A 15,709-nucleotide genomic window follows, 5' to 3' on the forward strand; every position below is an offset into this window, starting at 1 on the left:
TCGCTTCAGATCCCTTCAATTTTTTTATTCACTTGCCAATTTTAAAAAACTGTTGTCCTAAAATATCCTTCCTAGACACAGCCTGACATTCTCCTGATTATTTTTTAAAACTTTTACAGAAAATATTTAAATAGCTCAAAACAAAGCAATTTTTCTTACCATTTGAAGTAAACGTAAATCGCTTATCTGACAGAGAACCCCTGTAAGAGAAGAAAAAGGTAATTCAGCCTCTCATGAGGTGGTCACAGGAGTGCTGAGGCAGAGCTGCACAATCACTGTTTATCCAGTAAAATATCTCTGGCCAGACAGCCACTTTCTCTGCTGGCTGGATACTGACCCCTGTAAGAGCACTCAAGTGCGTCTCTCACTGTGACTGAAACCAGGTAATTTTTTAATGGTTTTGAGCATTTTTTAAAGCTTTAGAGTGATTTCCCATTGCCTCACTCTGTTACTCCTGCTGCTTGTGAAAGAGCTACACTTGATAGAGACTAAACCACACCAGCTCTGGCCATTCCTACTTGGGCTACAGGTGTGTCATAGGATGAAAATGGGATGAAAACTGCTCCTTGTTTTAATCTGGGTGAGAACCAGTTCTGTTATAACCACGGCCAACATCTCCCATCAGGAATGGTTCTTTATGCTCCATTAAACACATCTATAGCTCCCTTTTTCTTCCTCCTTCTGACATGGATTGTTTTGCTTCAGGGGAAAAGCCATTTCTTGGGCCACGCCACACAGCCCTGCACAATGCAGGACAAGATAAAATCACCACTCTAAGGGAGAGCTGAGTTTTCCTTGGCCTCTCGGGGAGCTGCTTTCTAATTCCCAAGGAGATGCCCCTGAGGTTTCATTCCAGAAGCAATGAATCCAACTGGCTGCTTAATAAAAAGAAAAGCCAGGGTTTTAACATGAAATTAGTTTGGATTTCTTGAAAATCTGCCCCCTCCACTGTCACTTCAATTAGCTACATGCATCACTGGCCCCTTTTGAAAAGCCTTGGCTAGCGTGACTAAGCAGTAAAACAACTTCTGCACCAAGCATGGAGACAGTTCCCTTTTAGGCTGCTCTTTCTTTGTTTTTGGCCAGGAAAATTTCCCCCAAGCTACTGTCTGCAGCCTCACCACGGTGTTATATGTTTTGCAGGGCTATATGTTTTGAGAGCACTGCAAATGGGGAATAGGAAAGTAGTCCCATGTCAAGGTCAATAAAAACACTGCCTTTTTTTGTCACTGAGGGAAAACTAATGACTACAGGCAAACGAAGCCCTTCAGAGCTCTGGGTGGGAGCTGATTTATTTGGGCATGTAGGCGGCTGAGTAGCTAGAAGGGGAAACACAAGCCCTCCCTCCCACATCTTCCCCACAGGCAATCCTTGGGGGCAATCAGATGCACTCTGCTCACTTCAAACCAGTTCCACATCACAGCCAAAACAGTTGTTGATTTCTTAGAGAAGCAAAACAATTCATTTCAAGGGAAAAGAAGAAAATAAATACCTAAAAACCTACCTAAAACAGCAATCACAGTGCTCCTTGAATACTTATAATAAAAAAAAGTCAACCAGAACCCTTTCAAATAGAGCACTGCAAATTTAGCAAATAGAGGACTGCAAATTTAGCAAATCAAGGTTAGCACTTCTAAGGTCTACAAAGCTATGAAATCAAGCTGATAAATTTCTACTGTAATTCACTAAAGAGAACAAGCCAATTCAGTAAGTGGTAATTCATCAGTTTCCTAATGTGACTGCTGGAATTTTGTCACACAGGTTCCACTTTGTCCTCTAAGGGACGGAATCACTCCATGTTCCTCATTTGCCTGACAAGCTTCAGGATCCTGCCTTTCTTTTTTGTTTTTTTTTTTGTTTTTTTTTTTTTTTTTTTTGTTTTTTTTTTTTTTTCCAGAGCTGGTCTCAAGCAAACTTCTCCTAAGCAGTGTAGGTTAACCCCAAATCTCATCTTTCACTGTTGACAAGCACACAGCCTCTTGCATTTTCAAAGGCAAATGATTCCACGTGTGCAGAGGTACAGCCACAGGCCAGGCCATGCTACAGCACCTGTGTATTTGCACTGGGGTATCAGAACTGCCCAATAAACCCAGCCACTCGGGCTTCATTACAGCATCTGGGGGCGCAGGTCTGCACATGGATCATGGGAAGTGACAACCTCACACATGCTGGAGCGTAACAAACACACTGAGAGATGGAGTGGGGAGGCCAAGGTCAGCTCTTGCAGGGTGCTGGGTGAGCAAGACATAACTCCATGTTAACAACACAACACTTAACAGCTCGATGCACTCCAGCAGCAGCTTTTGATAAGGTCAATTTCGGCTAAAGTCGCTAAATAATTTAAACCTTTAATACTGAAATCCATTATAAATGAGATTTTAAAAGCTTGAGCAAGCTCTTATTTAAGGGCATCTAAAAAGCTCTTAAGGCACTGCTGCTCAAGCACCAGTTTTTCCATGCAGGCACTGGCTCATCTGCAGGATTTTCTTTCAGCATGTAGGCACTGCAGAACAGGGAAGCCATGCAGCTTTGCAGATACTGCTTATAAAAGATTTTTTAAAGCACAAAATGCATTGGTTCATTTTCTTAGTAAACAGGCCTACTGTTTCTAGGAGCCCTTTTTCATGTTTTGGAACAAAAGCATTTCCCTACATACTCCAATTTCCCTCTCCTGGGCTCACACCAACAGTTCATCTGTTCCAGAGACTGTCCCAGCTGCCAGGTGTGGCAGAAACGTCCTAGGAAGGGCTGTGCTGACACTCCCATTTTTCTCAAACTCTGTGCCCTCTAGTTTGCAGGCAGTGAGCCTGCGGCTTCCTGTAAAACCTGCAGAAAACTTCTGTTGTCTACTCAGGGCAATTCTGTCCCTTGGAGACCTACATCATACTCGAGGAGTGCCTCTGTCTGTCCCTGTAGGCAGGAGAGCTACAGGGGCTCTGCTCCTCCTCAGGGTTCTCTCTCAGGCCCTCGTATTAAATGTGCATGTGTACACTTGCAGAATTACACACTTCATTCTTTGACCACTGGCTCTTGTACTGGGGAAAAAAAAATACAAATAGGAATCACAACACCTTTTCATTATAAAATTTTATGTACTACCGTCCGAGTTACTCCACTGGGATTACCAAGGGTCACAAGCATATTAATGTATGTGAACAGTTCTGTAACATCTTTATGTAAGGTATAAAATATTTAATTTAGGGTTTCACTAAGCTGGCACGTGTGATGGAAAGAATTTGTATTATTTGTTTTATGGAGGGGCTTGGTGCCTGACCAGAGCTCTCAGTCCTGCTTTGCTTGAGACAAGTTTATGGTAATTTTCTTTGGCAACTAACTTTCAAAAAAAAAAAGGAAAATATTTAGGCTGTATAGTTCTTTGGCCATGATCTACATACTACCCAGTTTTGTATACTCCAGTGCCATTGTATATAAAGCATTTCAGTCTCTGCTGAAGTTTGAGCACAGCAACAGAGCACAAGAATGCCTTTTTTTTTTAATGAATGAAACCATGATTGTAAAATTGTCAGGAGGGTGTCAGAAATCATGGAGAAAACAGGAAAATAGTACAAAAATTACATATTGCCTTAGCTCTCATAGGTTATGGGATGGAAATTTCCCTTCTTAAAAAAGAAAAAAAAAAGGCCCCATGTAAAATCCAGATAACATTTGAAAATTAAAAACTATAAACCAACAGGAATGACAGAAGCAGTTGCTGGAAGGTCTTACTGTGCTGGATAGAGATTAGAGGATTTATTTCTACTTCAACAGCAGTACAATTAAAAGTCAGAAGATAAGCAGTAAATATAACACACTTGCTATAAATATTCTAAAAGAGAAAAACTCTGAACATGTCAAAAGCACAATGTTTAAGAAGTTGTTCATTAAATCCCCTATGGCTCAATGGCACTTTTTACTTACTCATTTTTCCTAGCTTTTTTTTAAACTTCAACATGAATTTATCATGATTTATTAGCTCATTGATTAAACCGAACATCATACTCTCATGTATCTGCTAACAAAGCAATTTGTAAATATGTTTGGGAAGGAACAGAAGGAAAAAAAATGAAAATACCATCCTACATAGGGCCACTGAAAACCTGAAACCTCTTCCTATCTCCATTGCCAACACCATTTTAATAAAGCTCTAGAAACACACCTAACATCTTGCGCTCCCCCAAATGGCATCCCAACCCGGTTGTGCAGGTGGTGGCAGTGCCCTGTGCCCGGTGCCAGCCCGGCCCAGCCGTGGTACTCACTCGAGGGAGGGGACGCCGTTGGCGACGGCGCCCTGGTAGCGGCTGATGCCCTTGTGCTGCGTGACGCTGATCTGCCCGCCCAGCTCGTCCGCCAGCACGCCCGCGTGGATCGCTGACTTGCACAGCAGAGACGTCTGCAAGACAGGAGCCACCGCTCAGGAAATCAATCTGACACGCTGCTAAGGCCTTCCCTCCCAAGCATACAGGTGTTACAGCTCATAAACTCCAGCAAAAGCTCACGAGGAGTAAGAGGCAGGGGTGGGAGAAAGAGGAGTAATCTTTGAAAAATATACGTCTTCTAAAGTAATTTTTCTTTTCAAATGAAAAAACAAATGGTCGGCTTCTGAGAAGGAGCTGTAAGATTGTCACTCCTCAGGAAAAAAACATTCAAAGGCAAGGCAACACTTCCACTTCCTTGGGACGATAAATCAATAATTCCTTGGTGCTCTTGCCTGAAGACAGACCCATATATTACTGCACTTTAGGATTTGAATTATGGTGCACATTAGGGGTTTGGCTATGTGTTGAGTAGCTGCTGCTGGGTTTTAAGTGCAGCCCATTTCCATTATCTCAGGTGGGATAGTGCTAGATAGATAGAAAAATACAGGAACTATTGCCAACCAGGTGGCAATAACAGGGCTAGGGCAAAGCAGGAAAGGGACAGAGAAAGGTACAAAGGACACTTTGCTAGGGGCTGCAGGCAGAGGCAGGTGAAATTCACACCGGCCCAGTTTGGGCTGTGTGACAAGCTGAGGTACTGGGCTGTCCCCTCCAGGGAGGGATGGGGAGAGCGGAGGCACAAAGGCAGCACATCTCCAGGGGAGCCCTGCAGGTTCTTCCCATCAGAAAATCCTCCTTAATGGTGGAGGGGAAATTTCTTTTGCAAATTCCTTAGTGTAGATAAAATCTGCATGAGGTCATGCCATGGGCTGCTTTTCTGCCCTAATCATTGGAACCAAGGGCAGAATAACTTCAGCTAACGGAGAATGTAATGTGGCATTTCTTTGTTTCTTCAGCTCTGCCACTTTCCAGGCTGGAGCCAGCACGCTTGAATAACTGGATGAACAGGTTAAACATGAGCACTGACTTTTCAGAAACTCAGTGACTGTGATAGGGTGGGATTTTTCTTCAGTGGTGTGATTAGGCTTACTCCTCTGTGAGAGAGGTAAAGATTTCACAGACATGACAGGAGAAGAGTCCAGGGTGAGGGGCACAGAGAGGGCAGAGCTCTGAGCCATATGAACCATGGATAAATGCAACCACTTCAACTTTCTCAGTTTGAAGAACAAGAAGTTAAAACAACCCAGGAGGTTGGTAGTTACCAGTGGGATGTGGTTAGGCAGTGCTTAATATTTATTTCATCTCAGAGCATATGCTAGGAATAGTGCAGGCATGATCTTAAAGAAAGCCCACATGTTACTGAAATGTATCTTTGCCACATGTGGACACCAAACAAGTAAAGGCTAAAATCATAGAAATATTTCATACATGGATGAGCACTGCCTCAAGAAGGACAAACACTGGGCAGGCTTTTTCCAGAAAGCCAGAAACCACAAGTCAGTAGGTATATTTGACAATCAGTGGACTTTGTTCTCACACAATTGATTTGTCTGTTTGAAAAGCGTCTCTGTGTGCTTATGTACTGATAACTTAACTTATATACTGATAATAAAAGGTATAGCAAAACAGCCCAGAAGAATTACTAACAAAAGTCAAGCAGCAAAAGTTGAAACCAAGTTGTTCTATTCTTGTTTCTTTTGTCTTTATAAATTTGCCCTCATGATCCTGTGTACTTACATCTCTGTATCCTTCTCCAATATTCCCAGATATGTCACCTGCTATGTCTCTGCAGCCAGCAGGACAGTATCTGCTGCAGTGAGAGAAGAAAGGCTTGTTTAAGGCATGAGCTGTAGTGACAATACACACAAACAAACTCCTATAAAAGAAATGCTCTCAAACCAATAAATATTTTAGCAGTAATTTCTCTAAATTACTGATGCTCTGTTAGTAAGTCTAGGAGATAATAAATGGGCCCTTGAGTTCATAGGTGGACTGAACACAGTAGCACACAAAGACCTAGAAAAGCAGTTTAGCAAGGGCATTTATTTCTATTTAATTCTCTTGTTCTAGAAATGCTACCACACAAGTTTTCAGAGTAAGATAAGAAGCCTATATGCACATCCAGACAGCAGCCAAAAGAGCACAATTTATTACCATTTCAAACCTATCACAAAGTTCAAGGAACCGAGAAATTATAGCTTGTCCTCAGATAATCTTGTATCAGCTGGGACGTGATCTGCTCCCAGAGGAAGCACTGGAATTTGAGGCTACTTTGAATTTCAAAGTGGAAACTCTTTTTACATACACCATGTATATGTATGCACTTAATGAGAATTGCTGAGAGCTCTGCAACTCCATTCCATCATTTTTCTGGGCCACAGTCTTCCATTCTGCACTAGTGCTTTTCACAGCCAGCCATTAGACCATTACTCAAAAAAATTCACTTCTCCAGAAAACCAAAACACTTTAACATTTTCTAACAATTGAATCAGTTGACAGATACTGCAAAGCAAGCCAGAATGCAGAGCTGCAAACCCTCTTTACCTGAATTCAGCCTTTGTGTAGTGGTTTGCTCGTTCCAAACACGTGATCAGATCTGTGAAAATTTACAAATGTCAATTCCAATTGTTGGATATAAAATTACAGACAAATATTTGCCAGAACATGAAATTACATTTAAAGACCTCTTTGTATAATACTTTAGCAATTTTATTAGACTGGAAGCAATAGCTATGGTTTTCTTTCATTCTTTTCAACTTCCCCTTCTACTCTTATGCTTTACACCTTCTTCAAAGTTGAACAGACCTCCAGAACATTAAATGTGGGAATGAAAACTTTAATCCCTCCTACTCCACCCTTCTATCACAGTGTGCTCGGTGCTGGAGCTCAAAACACAGTGGAGCTTCAAGGAGAAGGCACTATTTTCTCCTCCACTGGCCCTGAATTGCAAATAGTCTAGGTAGGATTTCAGCAGCTATTGTATCTGGTTAATGTTACAACTGTTTCTTACACACATGCTATTAAAAATACCATGGCTCATGCTAATCTGGAAATATTTAGGAACAAACTTTTAGGCTAAAGCTCTATGTCTGTAAAGATTGTAATTAAATAGGGGGAGCCATGCCACTAATCTTCTACTACTTTTGGATATCACCTTACCTGGGTGATCACTGCTGGCATAGGACAACAAAAAGCCTCGTCCTGATACGTGGGATCCACTCTCAAAGTGAATAGTTGCCTCGTTGCTATCTAGAATGATTTCTTTGGGGACAGGCATCACATTACCACAGTAGGGCCCTAGAGACAGAACAAAGAAGGTTTCAAAAGTTTAGATGACGTAATTAGGCTGGGAAAGTCTCATGATTAGCAGAGAATTTCATAACACACTCATTCTCTTTCAGTATCAACCCAAATGTTGACAAAAGGGTTTTGGCTTCAGTCCTTTATGGGTATGAGCTCTAAAGCTACCCTGACAAGCAGTGGCCAGGATCCAGTTGTCTCTGCATGGCAGCAATTCCAGCATCCACATTTCTCATCACATAAGCCTGAAGAGAAGGAATAATGCCCTTCAACCTTTGAAGTACAGCGTGCTCACAACCAGCAGTAACTCATTAGAGAAAATGACACTACATTCAAAAGCAATCCAAGGGATCTAGGCAGGGTCCCTGAGATAAACCCTCCAAACACACACAGCTCATGCCATTGTGGCACAGCAGCCAGCCAGAAAGGATTAAGATCAGATACAGGGCACCTGGTTTTCAAGGACCTGCATGCCACAAGCCAGATTGTGCTCCAAGGCAGTAACATTTCCCTTAGAAAATTTCCTAAGCTTTTTCCATTTTAAAACACATGGTAATATACAGTTCAAGTCTCTAGAGTTTTAAACAAGAAAGAGAGGGAAAGAAAGGGGAAGATGAAGGGAGTGGGACAGGGAGACAACAGCCTTGTGCTTACAGTGAATTAGATAAGGGTTTTATAGCTACCAACTGCAGTATCTTGGAACAGTCTTTGGGACACTCCTTTCTTGTGACAGCAGGCATGCCCAGGACTCCTAGTAATTACATTTGCTTCTCAGAAAGTCAGTTCCCAAGGGGAGTGTTCCTTTGAGACTGCCACAGTCTTTGCATTGGCCTTCTGTCACCATACCTGGGTGCAAACAGTTGTCCCTAGATGCCCTCAGGCACAGATAATACAGAAAATTCAAAGCAGTTTGGATATACTTGTTCAAATTTATGAGTCTATGTACAATATAAACTGCAAAGAAGAGGTTTTTTTAAGATGGCAAAGAGACTTTTTTCCCTAGAGGAAAAAAAATCCAAATGACCCTTTACAAGCCCTCAGCCCATCTGTTCTGCTGAGGTGAATGACAGCTTTTGTGTCCTAAAGCAAGCATTTGGGATGAAAAACAACCATTTTGATTTTACCTAGACAACCTCATCTTGTTGGTGGTGGCTACTTTAGGGCAACCTGGAAGTGACTTCTGAGACACAAGTAATTACACTCACATTATGACACAAATCTGATGAGTGATACACATCATAACAGGCTCCTAAAAGCTTCTTCATTTTGCTTGGTGCTCTGGGTTAGGGAAGGGGCTCTTTTCCAAATACTTCATTTGCCTTATAACAACTATAAGGTCAGCCTATAGAGTGGCCCAATCAGAGCCAGCTGTCAGCAGAAGGGACAAACAAAAGGAGGAACTCTTGTCCTTTTGGCTTAAAAATCGTATGGTGAAGGCAGGCAGGCAGAGAAACAAGCGACGAGTGTGACATTTCCCTGGAGTACTCGTGTGTTGAAAAATGACTCACAACTTAGTCAGAGAAAACAATGTCTATAAAAAGGGTTAAATAAATTGCTTAGGAAATGAACTTATCAAAAAGACAGCATCTGACACTGTGTCATACCAGTCAACTGCACGAGTGATTTATTTGAGAAGGTCTTTTGTGTCAGGTTGCAGTGGGAGAAGTGCTAACTTAGATATTTTTCTGAGAGAGAGAGAAATGGGGGAAAGACAAGGAGCATTGCACGTCTTCAAAATAAAGCACCTGAGAAAGCTTTAGTCCTTTTCTTCTCTCAAGGTCTGTCTCTACATATTTTCTCACAAGTGTGCTTTGGCTCTCTCCCTCACAGTGATTGGCAGTGACCTGTCTACTCTGGAGGTATAATTTAGATGGCTGATTCACACAACCACACATCAGCCGGATCAGGGATGAGTGTCTCCTCCAGTAGCAAGTCTACATATGTTCCAGATAATTATACAAACAAATCATACATCATGACAAAACCAATAAAATAAAATATAAATTAGTCTAGACACACAGAGCTGTATAATCCAAATTAAAGCAAGAAATTCAGAAGCGATCAGCTTAAGAAACCAACATTCAGTCTAAAGACAAGTGTCCACTATGAAGTAATAAATCTAAAAAGGTTACCAGGCTATGGTTATCCTCTGCCAAGAGCAGTTCTGGCATACCAAGATATTCCCATAGGTAGCTCAAAAAAAAGGGAGCCTAGGATTAATTCCTTAAAGGATATAGAAGTAAGAAAGAGTATATACTTAAGGGAGTAATTTTCCAAAGGTTTATAAGTTTTCTGCAAAGATTTGTAAGAAAAAAAAAGGGGGGGGTGTGGGCAGATAGAATTTATTAATACTATGAAACATTCCCTTGTTCTTTTGCTGCAAACTGAGGAAGCCTTGCAAAACATTTCAATATATTTCTTCTCAACAATTCAGATAATTGAATTAAACCTTATCAGCACTTCACTGTCAGGTCCTCAGACTTGCCTGGGCTGTCCATATGAATACTGTACAACCACAGTGAAGATGAGAGATGATGGAGAAAGCCCCAGTATGAAAATGAGAAACTTGCTTATAGGGTCCTGTTAATTTTTACTGCAGCAATTGGACTTGACTCTGGATAAATATTTAATTCCTAAACCTGGGACTTAGCCAGCAGTTTTTTAAGATCCCCTTTGAGAACTGCCAGATCACGTTATCAGTTTTTCATCTTCTAATGTTAGTTGTGAGGTGGGCTGTTTTGCATATTCGGCTTGAAAAACGAGTCATGAATGCTGATCCCTCTCAGCTTCCTGTTAAAGTGACTTGGCTGGGGCCCTGCTGGGGTAAGTAGGCAGGATTATCTGGTTTGTTTATAAGAACAAAGGAAAGAGTTTGATTTAATAAACAGATGTGTTACATGTGATGAAGCTGAGTAGGTGTTCTCCATATTTCAATATTACTGTATCTAGATGCCAGGGCCTTTCCTTCTTCCTGTGTCTCATTAAGAAGTTGACCCAACTGTGGGTCCGTCTGTTCACTCCAGATTCCTTTTATACATATTTATAAAAATTCTGCAGGAGACATATTAGGGGTCTAAGGATTTCAACCATACTCATTTTAATATTCTCCATAATTAAACTAACTTTTAATGCTTTTCATGAAGAATATCTGATCTGTTAGTATGGTTTAGGTGGCTTAAATAAAACACTTCTGTCTCCAAGTAGTATTAACATCCTGCAAGATATACAGTAAATTGTCTTGTGGATATCCTTTGGCTGGCCCCTCTGAAGACTGAAGAAACTATTTTACACTTTGTTTATTTTTTCAATGTTAGCAATAGCCTACTGCTTTTGTCTTTTTCATAACAGTGTTGTTTTGCAAATCTGATGATCTTTACAGCATTGTCTGGTTTTATGAGGTCTACTTTACTTCTACTGTCAACCGGGCTCTGGCACAGCAGCTGAGCTTTCCTTGTTGAATTATGTTCCTTTATTTTTTCCACTTCCCTTAAGAAGTACTGTGCCCAGAGGACTCTCTTCTTTCACACCAGCTGGCAATGCCTACATGCTGCTTGTTTCTCTAATTCTTAATACTTTCTGCCTCTTCTGTAAGGCTTTTGCTTCCTTTTAGAAGCAACTATTTCCCTCTTCAGCTATTGAATGGCCAGTTCACTATGCTCATTCTGCTTTCATATTCCTCAACTTCATTTGAAATCTGCAGCTTGACATTTGCTTTAAGTCAAGTCTTTAAGAAACTTGGTTTGGATATTAAATAATTATGTCTCTGTTCAACAGAGAATCTTCTCCCTTTTTTCAGTCTTTACTTGCAGAGTAAGCCATGGTTGGCAGGCAAGATGCAGCAACAATCCATGGATGTGCCTCTAAACGATTATCATGCCTTAATTTGCATTTGTTTGGGGAAAACAATGTTTTAAATTGTAGCCTTTTCTCAAATAAGTAAATTTGGAATACCTCAGTAGCTGGGAAAGGACAGGGGATTAGATGAACATGGATTACACTTGTTTCACTTCAGAGCTAAAAACTCATCCAGAGTACAAGTGTTTCACAAATAGTTCACAAAACCAGCAAGGATCTGTTGTATGAAAACAGCTTCAGTCTCAAAATCCATCTCCATCCCGCATTCACACAAATACTTTGATAAGCAGTAACTCTTCCTCTCCCCCTTACCAAGAGAGGTCCTCTCTGCTCCAACCCTGACACACACATGGCGCAGTGGGAACCTGCAGGACCCTGCAAGGACACAGAAAGTGCTGCTCTATGCCCTTCCTTGCAATTTAACACTGCAGATACGACATGACAGAGCAGTCAGGATGAGACAGCCTGGTTATTCAACATTTAACTCTCTGCAACACAGTCTGACCTCTGGCTGAGTGGTAAGCATTTCTTGTTTCAGGAAAAACAAACACAACTTTCGGTTAATGTTTCCAAAGGGTTGCCAAAGACTGCAACAAAGGAAAGGAAAAGGCATCTGAGTGAGGTTGGGGAAGTAATCACAACTTTAAAATGGAGCATCTGCACCACCTGCACAGGCTGGTCTGCCTGCTTGACCTCAGGTGAGATTGCCTCTTTTAACATGGTTGTGGTTTTAGCCAAATCCAAACACAGACACACAGCAACAACTAGTAATCACGAGTGAAAAACTGTACTTTAACAAAAAAAACAGAGGTTAACACACTGTATGCAGCTAACAGGAAAAAAGGTGTGTTTGAAAAAAAAAATGCTGACATTCTTTGTTGCATCAATCCTTCCAAAGCTGAAAACTCAGGATACTGCAACCACTCAGGTGAAACCCATCTGTTAAAAGTGTTTTGGCTGTTAAGAAACTGCTCAACTTGATCTTCAGCAAGAACTTGTCTGGGCATTTCTCTGGGTTTCCTGAAATACCAGAAACAATACAGTAATAACAAGTTTCCTTTGAGGGATGAAAAAGAAATCTGGACACACCCTTTATTCAAGCAAGATATTTATTTCAATACATAATAAGGAGCAACTGGTTTGGTGAATCCCCTCAAGCCATAATGACAGGCAGGAGGCATCCGAAGGCACTCTGTACCTTTAGTGATGGGGTGTGGGGAGAAGAAAGCATTTTCAGTAAATTCTCTATTTCACGTTAGTTACCAGCTGTAAATTATGCAAGAACAAGTCAACTGCACTAACTCTCCAAATTATTACTAGTCACTCAGCAGCTCTGACATCCACCCCAGAGGAACACATCAACCTCCTACTGACTGCAAGTGAATGAGGAAGTAAGTAGGCACTTATCTCTTCTTTTGGCTTTCTCTCCAGTCAAGACTGATGATCATCTCACAAAATTAAGGGAAAAAATACCAAGCCATTAGATGGGGAAGAGATAGAAAAAAGCAAAAAAAGGGGTCAAAAGAGGTACAGAAATTTGATAGAGACATTAAAAGAAGCAGACTAAAAGCAGTTCCTGTCAAACTTTTAAAACATCTATGATCCACCTTCATAAGTAGTGCAAATTTTGTTCTTGAGAACTACAGGGCTGACATGGTTAATCTTGTTTTCACATATCCCTTTAACTAATTAAAAAATCAGAAGCTCTACTTCAGAGCTCAGTATTTTTAATATGCTCAGATAATGCAATTAACTCGAGAAGAAAAGCATTTCGGCAAAGGCTGCACCTTGTCTGCACTGTGAGATTATGCTCATATTAATTTTCTGTGGGACAAAAACACCATATTTTAATCCAGTCAAAAACTGTGCCTTTGAAACAGACCACGATCATCTATTTATTTCTCATAGACACAACCTGTGCAAAGCTGTGCTAATATTTAAATGTTTGTCAGACAAAGGTGACTCAGTTTCACCAAAACGGGTGTTAGACTCCCTTTGCTGACTGATGATTAATATTTTCACAGCTATGTCTGAACACAGAGCTAACAGCTTGAAAGAAAAGGCTTGCTACAGGTTCCTTTCTCCAGTGAACACTAAAGAAAATAATTTGCAGAGTAATAACTCAGAGATACACTGTCAAGACCCTGTATGACTCCAGTTTCAGAGCTTCATTAAAATTATTTAACTATCATCTTTTAATTGCAATATTGGAGAAATATAAATTCAATAGCTGCTTTCACAGGTCCATCAAAGCTGAGAAGTACCAAAGGTGAGAAGAACTGTAGTGTCACATTTGTGTTTGAGTTGAGACTGAGAAAGGCTTCAGTAGATCAGCACACGGAACAACTGCATGCTTTTCTAGGAATGAATCATACTCTTCTATCCATCTGCAGAATTCAAGGAATGTCCAGAACGTCTATAAAATCTGCAGGTAGGTGCTCTAATCTGTAGTCACCACCTTACTGAAGTAGCATCAATATTCCTGCTAACATAAATCAATTAATCCCTTCATTTGTATTTAACAGATTCCCTTTGCTGCATGGAACATAAATACCCCAAAGACAAATTGAGTTACTCCTTGCTGTATTGCAAGAATCCCTGCAGATGGTTATAATGATGAATGAATCACAGTTATATGTAAAGACTGGAAGAAATCTGAAAGGAAAACAATACTTTATCATCTGGAGCCTTCTTCACACTAATTTTATATTTGTACACATAATCTAGTATTTTGCCTCTGACCAATTTTCCAAGCTTTAGATATACTCCTCAACAGATGTTTTTATTCATAATGACATTCATGCTGTTGTTTTCTGTAGAGCAGAAGAAACCAGCATGATATTTAAAACATATTTCCCTTTGGACCTCATTGTCTTGTAATTGCAAACCTCCCAAATAAAGAGCAAAGGCTGCTCAGACTAATTTGAAACATGAGCAGCATTCCCATTGTCATCTTTCATACTTTACTTTTTAGGTTTTCCTTTTTAAACCCAGGTCAAATACAGAAAACACACCAAGATTAGTTTTTAATTGCTCAGATGTTTTCAGCGCTTGCAAAATATTTTCAGGACTCCATCATCCCACAAAAGAATTTTGATGTCTAAGGTCAGTATCTCCTCAGCCAGAGGGAAGATGTTGACCTGCCTGTAGATGTTCATGAAGAGAGAAGGGTTGCAAAGAGGAGATCTGAGTTCAGAAACAGCTGTCTAAAAGGACACTTAACAGAGTGAATGGATGTAGCAGAGCTTATTCACAGGGCTTCTTTCACTTTAATAAATGCATATTGAAACCCAAAGCTATAGCAAGAGTGTTGGAAAAAATGACTTAGAGAAGCTCTAATCTCATCTAAGAATTCACGTGTCTTTTAAAACATAAGCAAACATAATGAATGTATGCCTATAGAACTATTTCCACATCCATTCTGCATGGGTTTGCCTGAATGTAGAACAGACACTCTGTAGGTATGCTGGTGGGAAAGTCTACAGTGAGCTGCAGACCACAAAAACCATTACAGATGGTAAGTCTGCCTAAACTGTAAAACTGGTTTAATCAGATATGACCAAAATCTGCTAATTGTGCAGCTCACTACTGAGAATGCAAATTACAGTCCACATGCATCAGACGTTACTAATCAGATCTAAAAATGGGTGTGGGAATACTTTAAAAAAATTAATTATGTGGACTTGGTTGCATAATACACAGCCATTCTGGGCTTATAGGCTGAATAACTGCAGTATAAATGATGTGAAGATGCCTTCAGGCTGATCTGTAAGGAGCCAGAATTTCAATCAACATCCAAGCTTCATTTTTCACTTCAAAAAACAATATGTTGATTTATCCCTGTTTCCGAGAAGATTTAGATTGGAAATGTCAAGAGAGTATCAATAAAAATTATTCAGAGATATGCTAATGCAATAATAACCACCTATTTCTTACTGCTAAGTACAGACAGACTGCTTCAGGTGAACACAACTCATTACTTAGTTACAAAACAGATCACAAAACTATAAAACTATGGCTTGGGTTGTAAGGGATCTTAAAGAGCATCTAATTCCAACCCTCCCTGGCATGGGCAGGGACCTTCCACTAGATTAGGTTGGTCAGGTCCCCATCCAACCTGGCCTTGAACACTTCCAGGGATGGAACTCCACAGCTTCTCTGGGCAACCTGTTCCAGTGCTTCACCCCTTCTCACTGAAGAAATAAATAACACTAAAGAATTCCAGCAGACATGAACAG

At 40.5% G+C, this 15,709-nt stretch overlaps 1 protein-coding gene and 1 long non-coding RNA gene across 2 annotated transcripts in view; one reads left to right on the top strand and one right to left on the bottom strand.

The window, feature by feature from the left end:
- The window catches only part of DCBLD1 (discoidin, CUB and LCCL domain containing 1), a 46,138-nt gene that overhangs the window by 13,552 nt on the left and 16,877 nt on the right, over positions 1-15,709 (bottom strand). The window contains exons 3-7 of the mRNA XM_059469591.1: positions 7,476-7,613; positions 6,861-6,912; positions 6,054-6,126; positions 4,257-4,390; positions 160-200 (exon numbers count right to left, since the gene is read on the bottom strand). Of these exons, the coding sequence (XP_059325574.1) occupies positions 160-200; positions 4,257-4,390; positions 6,054-6,126; positions 6,861-6,912; positions 7,476-7,613 (438 nt within the window). The remainder of the gene's footprint in view (positions 1-159; positions 201-4,256; positions 4,391-6,053; positions 6,127-6,860; positions 6,913-7,475; positions 7,614-15,709) is intronic.
- LOC132071840 (uncharacterized) lies at positions 12,624-14,141 on the top strand. The gene is made up of 3 exons (XR_009418212.1): positions 12,624-12,862; positions 13,714-13,902; positions 13,997-14,141. It is a non-coding gene; the product is annotated as an uncharacterized LOC132071840 (long non-coding RNA).

The sequence above is a fragment of the Ammospiza nelsoni genome, chromosome 3 (assembly GCF_027579445.1).
Source record: "Ammospiza nelsoni isolate bAmmNel1 chromosome 3, bAmmNel1.pri, whole genome shotgun sequence".
Classification (NCBI taxonomy): Eukaryota; Metazoa; Chordata; class Aves; order Passeriformes; family Passerellidae; genus Ammospiza; species Ammospiza nelsoni.